General features: G+C 32.2%; 1 protein-coding gene and 1 pseudogene across 1 annotated transcript; both read right to left on the reverse strand.

Annotated features, from left to right (window-relative positions):
- Positions 1-10,993: 10,993 nt before the first annotated feature.
- LOC129294100 (probable indole-3-pyruvate monooxygenase YUCCA4) lies at positions 10,994-13,761 on the reverse strand. The gene is made up of 4 exons (XM_054932232.1): positions 12,806-13,761; positions 12,416-12,664; positions 12,201-12,323; positions 10,994-11,374 (listed from the first exon to the last, which is right to left on the reverse strand). The coding sequence occupies exons 1-4, from the start codon at positions 13,439-13,441 to the stop codon at positions 11,153-11,155; spliced, it is 1,230 nt and encodes a 409-aa protein (XP_054788207.1). The 5' UTR covers positions 13,442-13,761; the 3' UTR covers positions 10,994-11,152.
- A 5,041-nt stretch (positions 13,762-18,802) lies between these two features.
- Positions 18,803-22,847, reverse strand: LOC129294165 (pleiotropic drug resistance protein 1-like; annotated as a pseudogene).
- Positions 22,848-24,469: the final 1,622 nt, after the last annotated feature.

The raw sequence follows: 24,469 nt of genomic DNA on the forward strand, positions 1-24,469 counted from the left end.
TTCTTCACGAGAGGTTTAATGGACAATTCCATAGTCATTTAGATATTGTTTCACATCAGGCCTGAGTTTTTCCCTCTTGTTGTCACTCATGAGAATTCTAACTTGTGTTTGGAGTTAATTTTTGATTTGCTCGTGGTAGTTTTTGAATATTTGGTACAAGTTGGATTTGTATTTCATGAGAAAAACCTGAGTTAATTGAGTGATTTTGTATAATAATGACAAACCATTAACTTTCGACATTATATGGATTAGAGTATGCCCTCTCATGTCACTAAATGAAGCCAAGTGATTGAGTTGATTTGTATGGATGTTATTACTGTGAGTTGAGGGCTCGATCTCCATTAAGGAAAATTTGTAAACTGGATAACCCAATACTATGTCATTCATCTTGTTCTTGCTTATTTAGATAAGTTGTAAATTGTGATTTTCTTTTTATTATTTTCAAATGCCCTCACGATGGCTTCTATAATATATTCATATTAATACGAACTTGAGGGTGGTGGCTGATGATGCAATTCATTCAAGGTTCTTCAACAAAGTTGAGAAATTGAAAATAAACACCGTTATTGCATTGGCTTATAAGATTAGGGAAGACAAATTTAACTTGTGAGTCTTAAGAGTTAATATCATTTAATGAGCAAGCTTAAGAGGCATAGTTATTGGTTAAAACATTTTTTACATTTTTTTGTACGTTGGCATGATGTTTAGAATTATTTGGTTAAGCAATAAAAATTATATAAAGTAGGAGGAGGAGGAGGAGAAAAACCAATAATAATAACAATTAAATTAGAGTAGGCTTTCTATAATCGTGATAAACCATCTAGCTATTGACATCATATGAATTAGAGTAAGTCCCCTTATGTCACTAAATGAAGCCAAATGATTAAGTTGACTTGTATGGTTGCAACTAGTCTCAATTGTTGTCACCATTTTTCCTATTTTCCTTCCTATATATTGACAATATCACATTTTGGCAGTCATGAGTAAAGAAAAGGCACTGTGGGCTATAGAAGAAATAAAACCTTTCATCAAGTTAGCTCTGCAACAAGTAAGGAAGCTTTAACACAGTAATTCAATGCATTAAGCTCGATAAAATTTGACAAGAAGCAATTGAAAAATAAGTAGGATAGCTCGAGGAAGGACTATAATAGGTTGGGATAAGATAAGAACATTGTATCAACACCAAATGAGTGGGAGGATCAAAAGATTGATGTATAAAATTTTAAATGCCATGTTATATGTTTGATGTTTTATTCTTTAAATGTATTGTACTAAATTCTTGTAAATGTGCAAGAGAATTTTGAGAATTGACACGGCTACTCCAACACGGAGCACTTACATATAAATACTTGCGACTAATGATTTGTAACATGTATATAGGCCTAAAATGGATTTGACAGAACGATTGAGGGACAATGATGATGCAATAGACAATAATGAAGGAGCTATCCCTAATATTAAATAGACTATCTTGAACAATGCATACAATGGTAGTACTAATTCAAAGGATAAGCGAAAGAAGAGTGAAAATAGTCAAAACAAAAAGGAAAGACATCCTACATATATCATGGCTAATGAAGTGAGTTGTTTGGTTATTACCCAAGAGGAGAAAGTTAGAGCAGCGAAGTCAATTGTTAATTCAATGAAAAGTGCAGTGAGACCAAATGATCAAATTATTCTAGATACAACAACAGAACTTTATGAAATTGAGGAGATTGCAAGCAATGAACGCTTCTTAGAAATTGTGTCACGGCCTTGCTAGATAGGACTGTGAGCGAGATGTATATTGAGCTTAGGAGAAATAGAAGAGCATTGGTGGCATATTTAAAGTGTTTGGCCTAGAAAGTAGCATGGATCAATTGTTGCTTGTCTTTTCTATGTTTTAATACTTGCTATTGTTGTTTATACTATTAACCTTACTTTTAAACTGATTGTGTTATTAAACTATTATTTTATGTATTTTTATACAAACTGATTGTGTTATTAGACTACTATTTTATGTGTCTTTATTTTACGTTACTAATAAACAGTGTAACAATTACTAAAGTACATTATACAGTTTTTGTGTATGAAAGTATATAGTCTTACTTGTTATAGTCGCTCTTACAAGATAAAAAAGACGAGGTTGAGGCTGTTACTATAATAATGGCTAATTAATCAACAAAATAATTATTTAAAGAACCTTAAAAAACCAACTTGTAATTAGGTCATGAATAGGTAGGAGAAATGTTGCAAGGGCATCTTTAGCACTATCGTGACATGATTAGCATGAAAAGGGATGTTTTTCTTTAATTTTGCAATAAATTGGTGCAACATGACCTACATCCAACTAGGAGGATAGGGATTCATAAAATGGTCAATATGTTTCAAAATATTGTTGAATATATCCCATGCATGGTTAGTGTTGAAAAGCAAGGGAAATATATTGAAAGGAAGGGTATTCTGACAGAAAATATAATAGTCATATTTGATTGGAATGTGTACTTCACTTATGTCATGGCTAGATGGGAAGGGACTGTCAATAATGCTCACATATTTGACAATGCACTCATAAGGCAGAACATGAATTTTTCACATCCACCCAAGATATATCTTATATTTATCTTTTAACACATATGACAATGCTCTTATTATTTTTCTTTAATAGTTAAGTGACATTATTCTTATTGTTCATAGGTAATACAATCTAAGAAGAAAATTATAATTTTATTATCATTTACTAATTAAAACAACCCTTTATTCAAAAAAAATGAAAAAGAAATCCAATAGGCCATTGATATGAATCATATAAATTTTGTTATGTGCTTTGTTTATTTTCTTTATATTCTTATTTATTTGTAACTGTTATTTTCACATTTGAATGAAGTTTACAGTACTTATTAAATAAGAAAAACATGTTACTAGTATGTTACAAATTGAATGTATGCAATTTTAGAATAAGATATATTTTTTTGCTATTAGTGTTTTAATTGTATCAATTTTGTTAAAAACAACTAATAAAATATCATAGTTTTCTTATATTAAAGAATAAATTTTTATTTATATGATTTTTATCAATGACAGCTTTTATATATCAATGACAATTTGTAAAATATTTTTTTTATATCATTTGTCATATGTATTGCATTAATATGACATGGCAATAACTATATTAAAAAACTAACAATTAATTAATGGTGAGGGGCTTTGAAAAATAAGATTAATGGTTAAGGAAGTTAATTTTAAACGTTGAAAGATGAGGAAAATCATATGTAACTGTCTCAAATTTAAGGAAAACTTTATACATTTTAGCCTTTATTTTTTGCAATAATTAAATTAAAATGATAATAATATTGATATTTTGGATGGAAAAATTCAATCCCTATATTCAATAGAATTAATCTTTAAGTTCAATCAAGGATTTATTGGATTTAAAAGGTAAAATAATATGTCAACCACTAATTGTCTTAGTGAGTGTTACCTCCCTTCCTTAAAAAAGATCTTGAGTTTGAATTTGGTGTTTAGCAAAAAATAAAAAATAAAAAAAATCTGGTATTGACTTTTTTATGTATCTCCCTTTCCTATATAGCATTGACAATATTTATTCAATATTTAATTTAAATTAATTTTCAATCATGTTTGGCTGGAGAGGGGTGATAAGGAATGGAAGTGAGGAGAAAGGTTGACAAGTTTGAATTTAAACATGAACATGTGGGGTTAAAATCTTTTAATAGAAATGAGATGCAAAACAATCAATTAAAATTTTTTGACCTCTCATATCATTTTTTTTAAATCAAGCTTATTGATACAAAAAAACAAACTTCTTAAAATCTCTATCTCATTCTTTTCCTAATCTAATATCCTGTTACTGTGTAGGGTAAAATCTAGTTATGGATAAAATTTTAAAAAGAAATCATGCAATAGCACACATACTTATCGTGTTTTTATTATTTTTGTTCGATGTTTAATGTTTGTTCGGCAAGAAAATGATAAATATTTGTCAATGTTTCATTTATGTTTTTAAAATCACAGGCATGGATATTTTATTTATTTATATAGAAAAAACTTTTATACATGATGTTATATACTAAATTGATTGTTTCCAATAAAACTAGTGTGAGTCTTTTATAGAATATCTATTTTATAATAAGCTAAAATACATAAAATCTTTTTAAATTTTGAAACAATTGTATATGACTCCTCTCACATTTTAATGTTTAAAATTAACCCCATAGTCTTTAATTTTTTTCTAAAAACCCTCTACCATTAATCAACTATTATTTTATGAATATAGTTATTTCTATGTCATATTAATACAATACACATGATATATGATATGAAAAAAAATTATTATTTTTTAACACAATTTAAGAAGGGGTAAACTTGTAATTTTTACTTTTAACACGTTTGACGATGCTTTCATTTTTTATAGTTGAGGGAACTTATTTTCATTGTTCACGAGCAATACAATTTAAGAGAAAAATTATAATTTTATTATTATTTATCAATTAAAACAGCCTTTCATGTTAAATAAATGAAAAGAAAAATATTTAAAAACTATCATTGGTAAAAGTCATATAAATTTCTTTCTCTATTTTTTTCATCTTATTTGTTTGTAGCTATTATTTTCTCATTTGAATAAAGTTTTAAGTATTTATTCAAACAATAATATATGTTTCCGGCATATTACAAATAAAATTTGTGTATCTTTAGAATGAGATATTTTTTCTATTGATGATTTGTATCAATTTTGTTAAAAATAACTTGTAAAATGTCATGGTTTTCCTGTATTAAAGGATAAATTTTTATTTACAAATATCTTATCCATGACAGCTTTTATATATTTTTTATTTTTTATTTGTTTGATATAAAAGGATGTTTTAATTGATAAAGAATAATAAAATTATATTTTTCTCTTAAATTATGTTACTTGTAAACAATGAGAATAATATCACTCAACTAAAAAAAAATAAGAGTATTGTCATGCGTATTAAAAATAGAAATTATAATTTTGTCTCCCTTCAAACTGTGTTAAAAAATAATAATAATATTTTCTCTATATCATGTGTCATGTATATTGCGTTAATCTAACATGACAATAATTATATTAATAAAATAATAATTAATTATTAGTGGAAGGTTTTGAAAAATAAAATTAAAGGTTGTGTTTAAATGTGAGGGGAATTATATACAACTATTTTAAAGTTCAAAAAGTTTATATATTTTAACATTTATAATAAATTATTGTAATTATTTTAATTAACACGTTAAAATTTACTTATCATGATTTAATTATGTAAAATACATTAAGTATATAAGGCTGATTGCACAAATGTAGCTCATTTGTACATCTTGACAGTTAAATGGCTTTATTCTTATGGCCTTGCTTTTCGTTTCCCTGACAAAAGAGTTGAAAATGGAAGCTATTATGTCATTATGGATGAGGTGTTGGTGTTTATCTCATATTTTTTCCTCACGTTTCATGAGTTTTTCTTTTCACTGTCGCATGAAATTTGAGTTTAATTGTGTCACGTTATGATTAAAAACATCTTACAGAATGATGGGGGCATTGCGTACAAACATGACACGTAAATTGAACATTAAATACATTGATATTCTTTATTTTTTAAATATAAGATACAATGTGTTCGTGTGTGAGCAATAAATACCGGACATGTTAGAGACACGAAGTTTTAATTGATAACAAAAAGGTCCCAAGCTCCCTTACTACAATTCACTCGGATGTAAAAAGATATAAAATTTTGGTAAAACAAGTGTTTGATTTTATTGAAATGCGAAAAAGTTACAAATCCAAACTGAAAGATTAACTGATAAACTAAAAGGCTAAAAAGTATAAAATGTGAGTCTTTGATTGAGTGTTAACTAATTTTTTTTGTGTCTTTATCTTCTATTTATAGTGTCAAAATGATAACAGCCTCTTCCTTAAGACTTAAACATATTTTGCCGAAGAATTAAGAATTTCGTGAAACCCATGACACGGTCTTTATTTCAAACTATTTATTTTTATAATTAGCCCATTTCATCGAGATACTTGGGCGTGAAGTCCATAGATTTTAACATTAATTGAGATTATGTTTTTCATGCCAACGGTATAATGTTTGCAACTAACGGGATTTTGACATGTTTACTTATTGTGGCTTTTATCGAGCATTGGGGCCAGCTCTTTTTGTTTATATTAGGCTTGACACTTTGGTTACTTAATCTAACTAGTTTTGTGACCTATTTGAACGACGTTTTATATTTTAACTCAAACACAATGCTTATAAAATATGGTTAAAATATAAAAAATATTTAAAAACTCTTTTCAAACAACTTTTGATATACTTAAGTTAACAATGGTATATGAACGCTTATTGAATTTATAAAGGATATCATCTTTTGAAATATGTCCAAATCTATCATTAAAATTTAATAGTCAACATTCAATTATTTTAATGAAGATTGATAATTCACCAAACCTGGCCAATGCTTAGTGCCGACATGTCATGCCCATGTGCATATGCAATCTTTAAAATATGATAAGTAGAGGCTGAGTTTAGCAAAACAAGTTAAATTTTCACAACATGACAAGTTATGATTCTAATTTTTTATGGAAAAGATGCTCACATATAGTACCTAATTGTGTCTTAAACAAGACTGTCTCCAGCAAACTAATACATCCGTACTATAAAAAATTAAATATGAGTGAAATATTAAGTTCAAGAATAAATAAATGTGAGTTTTTGATATTCTAGATATCCATTATCCCATACCTTAGTTTTATTTTAAAGGATGAAAAAACAACAAATGTGCATAAATATACAACACAATATCTATAAAATCTCAACACAATGTCCTACAATGTAAAATGGGTATAGTGAAAATGATTTAACTTAAAATGTACAAGTTGTGCAAGATGAAAGAAAAATAGAATATCCATAAATACATATATTTCTATAAATTCTCAACAAAATGTTCTGTAATTGGAAACAAAATATCAAAGGCAAATGTGTCTTCTTTTTTTTTGTTAAAACATGTTTTCACTCAAGGCCATTAGACTTACAGAGAGTTTTCAGATTGTATTAGACTCTAAATGTAAAATTCTATATTATGGCAGCCTTAAGTGAGATTTTTCCAATTTTTAAGCTTACAGGTCTTCGAAAGGTGGATGAAAGTGTGAGTTTTTTTTTTCTTCGAGTAGTCTATGAGAAATGTCAACTAAAAGCTTGGTAGTGTATCCGTATCAAAGATGGCAAGGTATGAATGAATATAATAGAATGCTGCGTGCAAATTAAAAAAATTGTTGTGCTCGTATCAAGCACACAATCAAATGGATGAGAAAGGAATAAGTCTTTTTTTAAAAAAATACTCATAGGTAATATATCTTTTTATGGATGGGTATAAGGGTAATATATCCTATTTATGAAAAATCATTATTAAATGAATGGACTCTTAGGGTGGTGAGACAAGGTGGTCACCAATTAGTCTAGCAGAAACAATTACAGGATTTAAATTAATTCTTTTTAAAGAATTAGCTAGTCTTTTCAAACAAGTTTTTTATTTGATAAGTAACATCGATGGAGTTATAACTTTCCAAATGGATGAAAGTTATCATCTCAAATATTGGACCATAAAAAAATGGTTTTAACATATGATGTCTATTGTCCAGTTGCAAGCCCTTTGTCAAATTGTGAATGTATAGGATTTGAATTTTAAAAGTATTTTATAAAATTTATGGAATCTCTTGATAATAAATTATTTTATATGAGACATAACTGTAATTTTTCCTTTATAATTTACAATTAATCTCATTACTTATAATTTTGATATCAAAATATTCGTGTTATTGTTTTTTATTTATTGGCTTATTTTGCGTGCCTTGGAGCCCGTGCCAACCTTCAATTAACCTTGATCCATTTTCAAAGGTTTGTGGTAAAAGAACAGTAATGAATGTAGCATGCAGGACATGACTCATTCATTAATGAAAGATCTCAACTTAATTTACAATGAGAGAAGTGTTTATATCTAATATCATTGAAATAGAATCACGTTCGTGCTCAGTTAAAATATATATATATATATATATATATATATATCCTAACTCAGAAACGTTACTCCCTTGTTGGCCTTGTTTTTTCTTCTTGCTGTGGTTGTTCTCCAATCAAAAAGAGAGAGAAGGGAGAGATCTCAACTTAGAAACATTACAACTGGCCCCATCATCAACATAAAAAGTTAGACTACAAACACGAACACAAGCTTTCACATTGATATAATATAATAGTTATTTAAACTTTTCTTGTCTCAGCAACATGATGTAAAATTTAGAGAGTGAAGGTCAGCAGAGGTTAAAAACAAAACACATATATCTGATGTCACCGTCAACGATTTTGTCGGATTAAAAACAAGGACAGAAAAACAGAATTTCTCCCCAATATACGTGGATGGGTTGTGTCACAGCCAAGGTAACAATTTTGGGGGTTGCTTTGATTATTCTGCAACCATGGACATGAGAAAATGGGCTTCCGAGTTGAAGCCCATAAATGGATACATATACGATTTTGTTGGCCTGCTAAGAGGCCTCGAGCTAATGGGGGAAAGAAGATAAAAATATTAATTTGCCCAGAGAAAAATGAAAAATCTCCAACAAGATCTATTCGAGTCATAATTTAGTGGGACTATCTTTTTGACTCCGTACAATATATGAAAATCATACGAATTATTATCTTTGAACTAAAAAATGTACCATGACTAAGCATTGTAAATTAAGATTATCCACGTTAAATGAAAATTTCAAGAGTTGGAAATTAAATGTAAATAGTAAGACAATTATAATAAAAAATTATATGAGTTGATATATCAATAGTTATATAAAACTTGATATAGTTATCCCTAACTTTACTTATTAATTTATTAACATTAATTATAAATTAGTATTATAATTTATTAATATCAATTGTTAATCACTCGATAAGTTTTATAATTTATAACTAATATTAGTAAATTAATAAGTAAAGTTAGTAAATTAATAATTAATGTTACTAATATTAATAAATTAACAACTAATGTCAATAATTTACAAGTAATATTAATAAATTAATAAGTGTAGTAAAAAATTAATAACTAATGATCCTGTATAATAATTCAAGTATATTTTAATTTTTTTAACAATTAAAATTCTCTTAACTTTTCTCTATTTGATTGAAGTAAAATTTTTAAAAAAATTTGGACTCACTTAAAATATAGCCTTTACAGTGCCCTTAACTAAAATTCTGCCATTATAATGTAAGATATTAAATTAAAATAGCACTCACTAATAATGCACAGTATTTTTTTTAAAAAAAATTCATCTCAAAATTCAAATGTTGTAAAATGAATAAATGTAGGTATGCTGGGGCAAAGCAGCTAGAAAAGCATGAGAGCAGTAAGATAGAAGGATGGGGTGGGCCCCAGAGATCAAGAGGAATTCCTGATCGGGGAAGATTTCCCAAATTCTGTTTTACACATCATCATCACGCGGTCACACAACAGTCCCACAAAACAAAGCTTTTTACTTCCACACACCGTAGTACTGTAGTACACACGCCACTATGCAAAAACTCAATCCCACCCAACCTAACAAATAGTATCATGAATTCGTACATGCCTCGCTCCCATGCCCGTGCCAACCCACATCACATGCATGCATGCACTGCAGCATAATTTCTCACGCCATGTAATGCCAACACCACCGTGCTTGAGCGGCGCGTGTGGATCATCCGTCGGCGTCGTCCTTGCGAGAGAGAAGTGAATGGAATAATGCGGAACGAAAGCAAGACACAGTGAGGAAGGAAAGCATGCAATATTGCGATCTGCCTCAAGTCATATTACTATCCACGAAAAGGAAAGGGGCCAGTCTCAGTGGTCAGTTCGATCAGATGAGAGAGAGAGAGAGAGAGTGGTGACGTAAGTGAAGGAGGGGGGGGGGAGAGAGAGAAGTGAAGGCGTGCATGGCATAGCGTGTGTGGACAAGGAAGGCATGAAAATGAGGATTTAACTCACTCGCTGGACTTTCCCTCTCATGCACATAGGAACCATCTCAAGTTTCTGTTTTCACGCTCCCCTCGCTGCAGACTCTATCCATTGTCTTTACGTGCGGCGGCACAGGAGAGAGAGAGGGGGGGGGGGAAGATGTCAATCGAGAGGTCTGATGAGTTCGTACAAACGTCTCTGTGCAAGAGATCAGTGACACCACCCTATCATAGTCTCAATTATATCACAGTCACGCCCTCGCAGCATTACGTACGTTGCCTCCTCTCACGACTTTAACCCCAAAAGAAAAGAAAAGAACCCAATCGATACTATGCTGATTTCACTCACATTCATTGACACGCAGAGACTTGAGAGCAATGAAGCATTCTATGACCGCGCCAGATATATCACCTAGTTAAAGTCGCCATCTCAAATGTCAATGTATATATATATAGTTTGCCTTCGCACTCACGTTTCTCCTAAACAAGTTGGGGCTCGAAGCTTTTCAGTTGGCCAGTTCGGAGATTCCTCTTTACTGCAACATTTGCTCGACGGAAGCTGTAAGCACGAACGCCCAATGCAACTGCTTGAAGGAAATGGCTTTTGATTTGGGCATTATTATTTTAATTTTTATTCCATTGTCAATTTTGTCTCTTTTTTAAAGTAAACTTATTAGAATGTCTGAAAAATATTCGAGTTGTGGGACCGTTGTTTGATAAACTTGTTATATAAGAATAGATTTGAGTTAAGAGAAATTTCGACTCTGATCATATTTATATTTTAGCTAGAGTGTGTATTATTAATTTCTTAACATTCATGTCGAGATTGATCCAGTACCCGTTTCTTTTGCGAAGCCTTTTTTATTTTGCCTGTGAGCCAAGCATATTAATGAAGCTTTAAAACTTAAAAGAGAACTTGTTAAGAGTTAAATTAAAAGCCTAAGATTGATAGATGCACTAAAAAAATTGTGCTTACAGTTTATTTATTCCAGAAAAAATCGTTGGTGTCCAAAAAAAATCGTAGTGGCTCTTATTCCTTTACACAGTTGGTGTCCAAAAAAAATCGGATCATGTTCTCGCCAGAAAAATTTAAAAAGGTGGAAAAAAAAAACAAAACTGGGATCGCTGATCAAGGTTACGATTGGTCAGAAAAAAATAGTCAACGTTTAGGGACTATCGGCTAGGATAATCTGTGGTTCACGGTAACTCTTATGGTCCTTAACATTCCTCCACTGATCGGCGATGTCTCTCGCGATATTCACAGCATCCGAGGCGGCTCCGAGTATCCCTCTTCTCGAGAACCCTGCCGCATACAATCCGTTCCCTCCCTTCCATCCGCTTGGAAACGGCGTTTTTGGCATCCCGTCCGAGGTGAAGAATTCACGGCTCTGCATGTCACATGCACAACCCCAAACACTCAGTTTAAACCATAAACATTGAAGATACATTTATTTATACGCTGCTACTTCGTTACTGTATATTAATCACATTCTAAAAGTATAATTAAGTCAATTTTATAAGTTACTAACTAATAAAATTGTTTTGTTTTAAATTAAAATTTTCAAGCTATCTTACAAGGTAAAAAAAAGAAAAAAAAATTATATTATTTATTTATTTTTTACTTTAAAATTATATTTATTTTTATTTTTATATTTTTATTATATTAATATTGATGGAGTTGATAGACCAACAGAGGTATATGCTTTTTAAGGAGGACTCCACTGGTTTACCTGGAATTTTTTTTTTTTGGCAACGGTGACGTGCAAACTTTGGATTTTAGTGACAATATCAGTATCAGACAAGAAAGCAAGAATCAAAAGGATCAGAGGGAATTGACCGAAGGATGAGTCAGTTCAGAAAACAGAAGAAAAATAAACGACACCTTGCAGCTGGATGTGATTTTAACAGCCGTGAACACGATATCCAATGACTGTTACTCATCATCATAAAAACGTTGGTGCGACGCAAAGGAATACATGCAAAGTTTGAATTTAAGAAAGCATTTTTAGGAGGTACAAAAAAAAATCATGAAAGGAACAAATAAGGTAAACTGGTTATATTCTCTCTCTTTTGCGTGCAGAAAAGAAGACATTTGTAGGTATATATGGTGGTGGTGGATCTGCATGCATCCAAACTCTAGAAAATGAAGTGTCATGAGTGTTTGACAATAAGACAAAGCTAAAAACGTAGCAAAGAAGAGGTTAAAATTGTTACCTTGAGCCAACTAGGCACGTTACTTCTGTATCCCGTTGCCAATATTATAGCATCGAACTCCTTCTCCTGTCCATTCACCATTTTGGCACCATTTCTGGTTATCTCCTTCACACCATCCACCACCTGAAACCCACAGAAATCTCAATGATCAGCTCAAATATAATATCTCAGAGCATGCTAGCTTACAATAAGACTATAAGTACACACACACACACCTTGATTTTTCCCGCTTTGATCTCTTCCAGGGCGCCGACGTCAAGAACTGGGGATTTTCCGGCGGCGCATTTAAGCTCCATTGGGCCGGTCTTCGGTCGCCGGATACCGTAGTGATCGGTGTTTCCGATGATGAAATAAGCCAAAAGTATGAGGATCTTGTCTACTATTGTTAACGGAAGCCATTTAATTAGGGTCATGGCTAGTCCGAACGTTGAGAATCCAAACATTTCTCGAGGGAGAACATGGACCTGCACGTCTCAAACATAAAATTATGCGAATGTGAGCAAAAAGGACACGCTTTTTAACTTCATGATGACTTGACCGAATTGGAAAAAAAGATGAACACCGATTTTGAGGTTCAAAGAAAGCAAAACGGAGAAGAAACTCACAGTGTTTCTAACAACCAAGTAAGGTCTTGCATTGTGGTTGCAGAGATCCAAGCTAACTTCCATACCAGAATTGCCACAACCTATGACCAGAACCTTCTTGTTCTTATAATCAGTGCCAGACCTGTAACCGGTGGTGTGAACAATTGGTCCATGAAAATTCTCAATCCCGACGATTTTAGGAATAAAGGGCTCAGCATTCTCGCCGGTGGCCACAACGAGCCACCGAGAAACGTAGACGAGATCCTGAGTCCGGACGATCCAGAGCCCCGAGGCAGGGTCGAACCGAGCTTCGTGGACGGATTGGTTGAACTTGGGGCGAATTGAGAAGCGTGAAGCGTAGGAATCCAAGTAGGAGATGAACTGATACTTGTTAGGATACTTGGGATAATTGGCGGGAAAACCCATTAAAGGAAGCTCGCAGAATTGTTTTGGAAGATGAAGCTTGAGACGATCGTAGGTTTTGGTCTTCCAGAGAGAAGCAATGCAGTCGCACCTCTCAAGAACAAGGGAAGGTGCCCGGTACTGTTCAGAGAGGCAAGCAGCGACGGCTAAACCAGAGGGTCCAGCACCTACAATGATAGGCCCCTGAACCCACACACACTCGGTTGCTTCCACTTGTGATTTGCAAGAAGCCATGTAAGAAATTAAATCCCGATAAAGCTAGCTTGCCACACAGGTTAAAAAAAAAAAAAAGCGAGTTGCTTTTTCGAAAAAGAATGACCCAGCCGAAAGAAAAGAGAGTGACTTTTTTCTGTCTCAGTTTCTTACGACGCTATGGAAAATCCCAGAAGGTAAAAGATTGATGGAGAGTGGTTTGGGTACTGTGAAATGAGAACAGTGCCTATTAGATGCAAGAGAAAGCCAGCAAAGCGACAGACTTTGAGAGAGAGTGTTAGTGTTTATGTAATAAACACCAACAAATCGCAGCGTGTTCCAGATTCTCAAGACCGAGTGTTCTGTGTGCTTATGCCTTGGGTTTTAGCTGTCTCAGTGCCGTTTATATAGATAATGTGTTCTGGTTTTTCGTTGGTGTGATTTGAACTTGATTTGGGTTTAAAATAGAAAGCGACGACTCTCATCTAAGTTCGCAATTGTAGGAGAGAAAAATTCGTCGATTGATTAATGAAATAGATAAGTTTATGGATATCAAGTCACAACTCAAATTTGAGGCTTGCTGGGTAGTTTTATTTATAGTAACCGAAAAATAAGAAAGGATCTGGGAATCAAGTTCGATGAAGCTACGGGATCCACGTAAATTGGATTAAGCTGAGTGGAGACTAGAGAGGGAGCTGATGAAGCAGTTACGCACTACTCAGACGCACACGGGGGCGTGTGAAATATAATATATATATATATATATATATATATATAAACTCTTTGCATGGGGGAAAACGACGTGAATGGCTTCTCCGCTCCACAAGCGTCTGATGATTACATACGGACTTGGCTTCCCTCCTCCTGTTCAATGGGTACCATCTAGGTTAAACATTCTTATTTTATATTTATTAAAATAAAAAATTATAACATTTTTGAGTAAATTTAGTTAGCAACTTGAATAGCCCAAATTTAATATTACAATATTTTATAATTTTAATATTAAATTAGTACGGTTCATGTGAACAGTCAATTTATAAAGATAAAAAATTTATTAAATATTATCATCAATCTGGATAATTTATGTTTAAATTAAATATTTAAATAATTAATTTATAAAAATTATAAAAAAATAATGTTAATTTTGGACTATATATATTAAACCCATACTACCTAAATTAGTAATGAAACATATTTATTAAAAATTTTATAATTTTTTATAAATTAAAAAAATAAATATATTTAATTTGAATTGTGTAGATCAAATTTGATGATCCAGATTAAATAAGAGGTGGGATGAGAGAAGCCAAGTCTGATTATATATTCGTTCATTTAGTAATGGACATAGAAAAACGAGGGATTTAAATCCTCTGATATTGAAATTGATAAATTTCTGTGAAGTTTTCATTTTTTTAAGAAAGAAAGAGAATATTTTATATTTTATTAAAAATTAACAAAATGAACAAAAATGCTTAAATAAAAATAAAATTTCACCTCAATTCATAATTTATAAATACAGAAATGAGTTAGTGGGGCAAAATTTATACTTAAAATAAATATCAATATTATTTTAAAAATAATTTAAATAGCTATTAAATTATATTAAAGGCACAATTTAATAGAAATAAATGTTAAAAAACAATGTAACAAACTTTAAAATTATAATAAAAAAACAATGTAACTTTTTTTGTCCGTGAGATGAGAGTCATGTTTTTTATGTTCATTAAATAAAAACTATGCACCGACAGAGAATTTTTTGCGATAAAAAAAGTTTCATGAATCCTTTTTTTATATTATTAATTTTTTCATCCTAAAACTATTGTTATTTAAGGTTTTGGTATACATAGATAAAATGTTAGGTTTCAATTTTTAAATGGGATAATTGAAATTTTATTAGCGAAAACAATTGAACGTTTTCGAAATGATGTGGGAAGTTAAATTTCACAGCTAAAATTATTTGGATCGTCTTATATATTTTTTCCTTAAGTTGTAGGGGCAATTACCCCACTGCAGTATGTGGCTTCACTTCACTAAAGATTTGGACTTTTAAATTGAATTAGATTATTTAGATTTAATAGTTTTAAAAAGTATAGATTAATCTGTATAGTTAAAATGTAATCTAAACAGTTTTGGTTTGCAGTGAAAGGAAAATGGTGTAGTGGAAAAAAACTAGTAAGCCTGTAGTTTGTGGGTACATCCTTGGTCTCGTTCATTGCTGCTTCCTTATCACAATTCACACATGCACCGTGATTGAAAATTAGAAAGTCATTAATAAAGTAGCGGCTTTTTCCCCCAGTTAATGCTGTCTCTTCATATATAATTGCATCAAGGTGTAGCTACAAATTTTATTTTGGTGATTACTTTTAATAAAAGGTAATTAAAAAGTCAAGCTTTTTATAATTAAGTTTACAGATATTAGTTACTATTAGTTTTTAAGAACTATGAAATTAATTAATTTTACCTTACAATTGAGCGCGAAAGGAGTAGAGTAGCGCTTTAATTTGTAGATGGTCCTACTAATAGCAATACTTCCTCCGGTCCTTGATTATAAAACAAAATTATTCAATTTCAAACTTGAAATGATAATTATATAACCTTCTAATTTCATCATTAACGATCATAATGAATTATTGTATAGAAGAAATGTATTTCAAATTATAAGAAATAAACAGTACGTAAAATTAAAAATTATTAAGAACTGAGAGGGACAGGAGTACGTAACAACAGTGACAAGTGTAAAAAATAATTTGCTATTGAAAAATCTAAATTTGACGTGGTTAAATAATTGTCACGACCAAAGATCCATTACCTTTACCGATCCTTTATTTTCTACCAAATTAGAGAGACTGCCGCCAAAATATTGTAAATCTCCCAAAATACTTTTGAACGATCCCTGAGGACACAGCTAATGGTTAACACGTGATCCTTTTAGAAGAAAAGATTAAAGTCGACTTGTATTCAACCTAGATATATACATACGTATAGCATGTTGTATCTTCTCATATAATTTTGTAATCATGGGGACCGATATTGTGTATATATATGTGGGTGTGTATCTGAACAAGACAAACGCGTTTAGATTTGAACATTAATAACTGGGTCGAGTCATCAAAGAGAGGAAAGAACGATGAGAAGACGCATTTTTCAAGCGTCTAAAGCGTATTCACATTGACCATTGGGTGCTATACGTGCAGGCGAGGATATATTTTTTTCATTTTTTTTGGCCAAATATATATATATATATATATATATGTATGTATGTATATATTTCAACGAGCTAGAAGCTAAATAGAAGTTTATTATATTGTAGTATATATTAGCAACACGCGCGCATTCATGTGAGCACGAGCAGCAGCATAACATGTTAGCCATACGCTCATTCATCATTTAACTGTCTATAATCAGAACGAGACATCACAAAACCTACGGAACATGCACAACATAAACCACCGTCGATCACGAAAATAATATATGTGTATGTGTACAGAAATGGACCGGATGTTCGTGTTTAAATATTTCTTGAAGATAAAAGGCTACGTATGTTACGTTGTAACCAATAAACACAGACAGATTAAACTATTACAGACAAGTTTTTTTTTTTTTTCCCGTTTATATATTCTTAAGTTACGATGTAAGGGAAAAGTTACTCGACAAGAATCTCAGATCTCGTCAGCACAAAAAAGGCTTCGAAGACAGCAGGAACTGACAAAATTCATTTTATCTATAATTAAGCTATGATGTGTTTCTCTCTTTGCCTAAATCAATGCAACAATTTGAAACTTTTGCACTGCACGTACAGTCGAGACAGTTTGCAAATGCGTAAGCTTTCCAGAAACTACTAATTTACCACGCTTTTGACTCTCTCTCTCACATACACACACGGAACTGATACAATTAACACGGCAGTACGTAGCTTCAAGGCGGGCAATAATATAGAACTCAAAAGGTGTTATTTCAATCATTGTTAGGCCGTGGAGCAGATCACAGCAAAACTGAAACGTGTCACATTAACACAACACTGCGTTATCATTAAAGCAGGGAATTGGCAAGATGGGTTATTAAGAGCTCTGATACGTATAGTTCTTGGGCACAGTTGGAGTCTCTGGCATTGAACGACTAAAGAGTTCCCCACCGTCACCGTTAAAAATGGTTACTGATTAGCCTCTCAGCTTCCTGGCCCTGGCACTGCAAGAGAGAACGGATGAAATATCGCAGCACAGGTTGGGAGGTCCGGGTGGGAGATATAGCGCATGGATTGTATTTACGTGAAATAGGGCAGAGTCAAGTTTGCGTCACGGACACGGAAGGCGAGGATGATGTCACGTGACCAAGGGGGCAGCCTGTCACGTGGGAGGGATCGGGCAAATAAGAATCGGTGGAGACGAGCGCAGGGGTGGAGAAGCCAAGGAAGCTGCAGTTATGATGACAAAAAGGCACTTAGACGATTACGGAAAACACGTTAACGGGGAGGTGACGGAAAACCAGGGAGGTGAGGAGAGGAGTGGGGTGATGTGACAGAAGAGGGTAGTTTAGTAATTAAGATGGGGAGGGTACGTGTCGGGAAATGGTAGGTTGAGGGGGGAGGCATAGAAAGATTTGACTGAAGTTGGGCGTTGGGGCGATTCAGATGACGTCACACACAAAGCATGCTCCGAGGAGTAGGAGAATGGGGAGGGCGTGAGGCAGATTCGAAAAAGCTGTGTGTGGTCACGCCAAGTTGAAGGCGAATCCGCACTCCCTCCACCTTGGATCTCATCCTTATATTTTATTTTTTAGCTCAATGTAGACTTACAAAACAGTTGGATCTGAATTAAAAGAAAATTTCTTATTGTATAGGAAAAAGACTTTTTTTTTAGTATTATCTTTTCAGCAACACAATTTTGAACATTTGGATTGTGCCAGGCTTTGCATTTTCTTTTATTAACTAAATGGCGAGTCTCAATTTTTGTAGAGCGTACAAAAGTGAGTTCATTTCATTGCTTATAATTTATCAAGATGCTAGCAAATGTTAGTCTAGTTAAAAAAAATGTGACTTATGATATATAAAGTTGTAGAATTAAATTTTACTATTGATATGATGATTTTATTAGTGAACAATATATAAATGCATCTATAAATATTTTTTTAGCTTGAAAGCATGTCATATTTCTGATTTTATTTATGGATAGGACATTTTTTTATTGGATATATTAATCAAAAATATGAATTATTGCGTTAAAAAAAAGCAAAATAAGAGGTTTTGCTTTGTTGGAGCTTAATTTTTTTTAATAACCATTCAGTATCTAAAACCGACAACCTCGACTAATCCAAACTCGAACATTGTGGAGCCTTAAAGGGGATAGTTCTCTCAAGCATATTTTCTCCATTCCCATTACCCTAAGGATTTAATACAAGAGTTGATGTATGAAAAATGAACACCAGATTACAAAATACCTTTGGCATGTCGACAAAATGCTTGATCTCATCAAAGGTGAGGGATAGAGGTTGAAAAGGAAGCTCCATGCCCTTATTAATACTTCGTCTAGGAAATGGTAAACATGCTTCTTCTTTGATTTTTGTTTCTGACCTGTCATCTTGTTTGTAATAGGTTTCAGTATAAGACTTCAAGTACAAATAGAGAAAGGAGGTCAAGAACTCACCAAAAGAACTCATTTTTGTTAGTGGATGGTCAGTGAACTCTCAAATTTCAAAAGCATTTCTCTTGAGTAGTTTTTCTGTTGATAGCTCTGGTTGCTTTTGATTGCTATGACAATAATATGTACAATTATCAAAAGAGAGGTTTTGTAAAATATGGAAAGTAAAGCTAAGAAAATAAGCCATAATATTTTGCTTACATTTGAGATATTGCAAAGCCAAGGTGAAAAGGAAATTAAAAGGAAAGGTATAACCAAATAAAGCTCCTGCTCCAATCCAATACCAATAAGTTGTTGGAAAAAATCCAAGAGATTTCAATACCATAACTCCCAATCCTTCATCAAAATTATCAATAGCCTATAAGACAATCACCTAACTTTCTCATTAATATATCCTTCTATCCTTCTACATCTCATTTTTCTTTTGAATTGTCAACTTTCTTGGCCACTAAATGATTAATAAAGATAGAAAGGATCACCTTTCTCTAACTATGCCCTAGAAATTCATTCACAACAATAGCATTCTGCCCGTACATCAAATGTGAGGACAAATAACCCCATATGAGTCATTTACGTGTATTCTCTAGAACAAAAGAACATATTTGTCAATTGTTTTAAAACATTGATGATGTCAGCCTCCTCCTCCCCTTCCTTATTATTACTTTATCTTTTTTACCTTGCGAAACTACAAATCCACCCAAAACCATAACTATAAGTAAAGCGAATGATCTAATAGTATTTGCAACAATTACATCCCTTCCTAGTACTGCCATCAATCGAAATAGTGCAGATGCCATTTGATTAATGCATAGAATAAGGAAGTTTTGTTTGAAGAGCCTGCCAAGGAGAATTCTCATTAGTTTACTAAACCTGAAATTATCAATTTAATTTGGCCTTAACGATCCTTTTTTTTAAATTAGGTTCTCACCTTCTAATATTTAGATCAAAACTGATGCCATAATAAGTGATGCCCTTCCAAATGGCTACTTCTACAAGGGTTATTGGCATTTTGAGTATCCATGGTGGTAGAGAACAAGCCCATGAAGGATAAAAGATAGAGTCTCTTTGCTTGTAAAAGATGGGAAGTTTTCATGATGGTCATGTTTAGCTCTGATATACCATTGAACAGGGCTATAATAACATCAAAGGACAAAGCACCCATATAAGCTCCTCCATCCGCCACAGTATCCCGATGCATGTTAGTTCGTAGAAATAATGTTGTAGTAATGACAGCTAAATAAGTAAGCTGAAAGGTTGGAAGAAAGACATCTGTAAGGGGAAAAGAAGAACAAAATACATCTCTAGAACAACCCATCTGTCTTCTAATCCTTTTCCCAACAAAAAAAGGAATAAAGTATGAGACACCTTATTTGTCATCATATGATCGAGTATTTAGAGTCAATATTGATGCAAAATTGAAGTTTGAATTTCAAGTGAATAGCGTATCAACTCACTTAGGTGGCTTTGAATATGTAGACAAAGGAATTTCTCATCATAAGCAGAAATTCTCTACTAAAACATGCTCTCAACAGCTCTTTCTTGCTAACATAATATTTCTTTGCGGTCAAGGCAGCTGGATGGCATTTAGATCTATCAAAAGGATTGGCCAGCTCATCTCTAATTTTTTGCCCTCTATGAAGTGATTGGAAGGCTTCAACAAACTCCTTCACGGCAATAAAACTATAAGGTGCATCTTCATGTGCCCAGCACTACCATCGATTTTTTCTCGATGTCACCTATTTCATCTCGCTTGAAGTGATAAAAATTAATATGTATATATGTATGTAGACATGCGCACAAGAAGAAAATTAAATTTAAACTGCTTTTAATTTGAGTAAGTGAATTGCACACGTATATATACTTCTTGTAAGAAGTTAGCAACTCATTTTCTTTCAGGACACTTCAAGCCCATGGATTCAAAGAACTCAAGCACATTTTCTTTGGGACCTTAGTACACAATTTGGTCATCTGTGAAAAGTATGATATCATCGAATAGCTCGTAAGTTTTTGTCACAGGTTGTAAGAGAGAGACAAGTGTAGTTCTATTGAGAATATGGATGGACTATAGGATTGAATTTATTATATGAAAAGTTATTGAACTGTCCAAACCAGTTGATAAGTCATCCATAAGTAACACACTCTGACAAGACTAACGAGCATCTCCCTTTCATGCCTAAAAGTTTTTATCAATTAACGCAGTTGAAGGTTTTAATTTCACATGTCAAGTTGTTTGTCAACTAGGGAATACCTATTGTAACACGCTTTTTTTGTCCCTTTGATATACATCTTATCATTTCGTCTCGTACCCTAATGTCAGCACACACTTCTGGTTCCATAATCTGTATTATAAAGAAGGGAAAACATAAAAAAACTTAAAGTTTCACCACGTGTCATATTTGGTGAATTTGAGTTGTTACCTTGAGAGTGTAGTTAGTGACCACACTCGTCTCTTATCCTTATAGTGCTACAGCCTGCAAGGATTAAGAGGCATTCAGTATGAGGAAAAACAATATCTTCAGCATTGCAGAAATAAACCTCACCTTCATGTATGTATCAATATCAGGATCTGGTCTAGTCCTTGCTTTCTTTTCTCTTCTCAGAAGTTCTGCCAACAACTCTGCAAAGGTGAATTTCAGAGCCGCTATTACAAGCCATAATTAGAGGCCTTTCGAATATTGGGATTCAGTTCAAGTGATTCAATTATTAACCATAGCTGTTTCTAACTCCTTGACATCTTGTTGAGAAGGCTAGCGTTTCTCTCACAGTCATTTCTCTAATGTGGACATCATTCTGATTAATATAAGCTAATGTTCTCTACGGCACGGATTTGATATGTCACTTTTCCTGAATACTGAGGTTTTGTCAAGAATAGAATTAGACTCTCAATATTAAAAATTTATTCACGCCAAGTTTTAAATTGGCATCGAGTTTTCCAGCCAAAGCTGACAGCAAAGTGGTCTTTCCAATACCTGGGGGCCCTAAAAGCAGTGCCATTCTGTAAAATATCTCACTATTAGAACAAAAAGAAAAAGATCTAATTGAATTTCTATTTATTTAAACGAATGTCTTGAATTCACCTTGCGGGCTTTCCACTGACATTCTGAAGAATATGTAATGGTTTCTTTGGACTTGGCCTAACGTGAATATAGTTTAAGAATCCTTGGAAATTAAATAAGAAACGAAATAGTGTGATGAACTGTGGACAGTAATACGACAACTAAGAGAGAAACATAGTCTCTGTTTTGCTGAGTTACCTCTATTACATTACCAAAGAAGTTTAGTAATGAAGGCAATGCTCTGCTTCCAACGTAGAGCCTCCACATTTATATGCTCAAACTGAACTTCAACTGTGGGAATATCAAGTCTAACTCTGTTACAAATAGTTAGTGTGCATCACGAAAACAATTCCAATTTAAAGACCAAAGAAGTTGCATGATATAAAACACTCGTGCAAGTTATTTAATCACTATATCATAATCATTCATGAATTCTTTCTGCAATCCTAACTACAACTCACAGATTAATCCGTTCCTTGAGTTTCAACGGGAACTTCTCATTATCTTCTTCTGCTATCTTCACGAGTCTCTGTAAGAGAGTCTCTCTCTCTGTTAAACTTAATTTCGTGATATCTGCCTCTCTTGCTTTGCCTTCTGCATTCACGAGTTTACTCCTCCTTATGCGCAGATACGTAGGGAGTCTTTCTATTGCTGCCCATTTTAGAGCTTCCTCATCATCTTCGCGTTCAGATGTCGAGAACAGATTTGTGCCACTCTCCATTGTTTTCATGCTAGTCTCTCTGATGCAGAAGACATGCTAATCTCTCTATTAGCTTTAATAGGTGTAGTTTGTTTTGTTGACAGTTTATACTTTGGATTGTTGGTTAAAACAATTAGATTTTGAATATTTTTTAATTTTGTTTTAAAAAAGATAAAGTAAAATCAAAACATCTATAAATCTTGAAATTAATTAGAAAGTGAAAGAATATTTAACTTTTTGAATAAATAATTTTCTTTTAGCTTTTTACACGTGAAGATTCGGAACTGATTAATTAATTAAATGCATTTCTTTTTCCTCTTTGTTTAAAAAAGAGAGACAAGCATGAATAAAAAATAAAAAAGCACTCCACAAAGGAAACACAGAATAAAAAGAAACGTGCTCTATCAAGTAAAATTCGCACGATTAGTAGAAGCTTTTGCCATTTAATTAATTGAGAGTTTGAATCTGTTTATATATGTAGCAATTTAATTGAAAAAGATATACTCTTTGCAATTAGTATATATCTTGAAGAGATAATCTTTATTGTGAACTTACCTCTCATATTATAAAAGGAAGGTTAAATTACACACAACTTTCCTAAACTTTGAACCATATTCAGATGATTTCTTTAACTTCTAAAACTTAATAACAAACCTCATTGAACTCCAGATCTATACAAATAACCTATAGCCATTAATTTTATACCACTTAAATTTTATTTTTGTATGCATTTAAGCTTTCAAACTCTGATTAATTTATGAATAACTCTCATAAACTTTAAGTTATTTATAGATAATTAATGTATAAAATTAATTATGTACACTTATTTGTATAAATAAGAGATGGGGGGTTAAAGGTTAAGGAATCTCTATATATATATATATATGTATGTATGTAATTTAAAGTTCAGGAGAATAGTATATAATTTAGTCCAAAAAGGGGGAAAAAACTCGTTCTTCTTTAATAAAAAAAAGGGAAAATATGATTATTTTATGTAGCATACCTGAAGGTGTGAAGACCATGAGGGGGATAAATAACGATTTAATTTAATAAATCAACAGTTTTCCCAAATGATTACTGGAAAAAGAAAAGAAAAGAAAAAAAAAAAACCCTCTCCGTGCGTGAGAATCTCACCTTTAATTAGATTTTCGCAAACTCACCTTTCATTAGATGATTTAGGAATAACAATACAATGAGAGAGAAATTAGAGAAGGTAATGTACTTATTAAGGATCATTTGACTAAGGTCGTTTTTTGAAAGATAATTTTAATTCGTATATATAGCGAATTTAATTGAGAAATCTAATCGTTTTAAATTATGGGTGAGATAGGCAAACTAAAGATACTCAAATTGACAACTTTCAGGTTTGCATTATTCATTTCCTCCAAAACCCAGCACATATGATTCAATTCTCGTATGTAAGCCCAGCAATGCATGAAAGACATACTTTTTTGATTAAAAAATTAAAAAATAGAAAATATTTTTAACTTAATCTCATATCCTAATATAAAATAATTATTTATCTTTAAATTAATTTTATCTTATCATATTTATATCTATTTAATAAAATATTTTACTTTAAAATAAATATAAAATGTTTTGTTTAATAAAAGAACTTAAAAAAATAATAATTATATTTTAAAAAATTAAAAATATTTCATATTTTTTAATATCTAATTCT

This window comes from Prosopis cineraria, unplaced genomic scaffold (genome assembly GCF_029017545.1).
Source record: "Prosopis cineraria cultivar Desert tree isolate PC_DT_omini unplaced genomic scaffold, ASM2901754v1 PC15, whole genome shotgun sequence".
NCBI classification, from domain to species: domain Eukaryota; kingdom Viridiplantae; phylum Streptophyta; class Magnoliopsida; order Fabales; family Fabaceae; genus Prosopis; species Prosopis cineraria.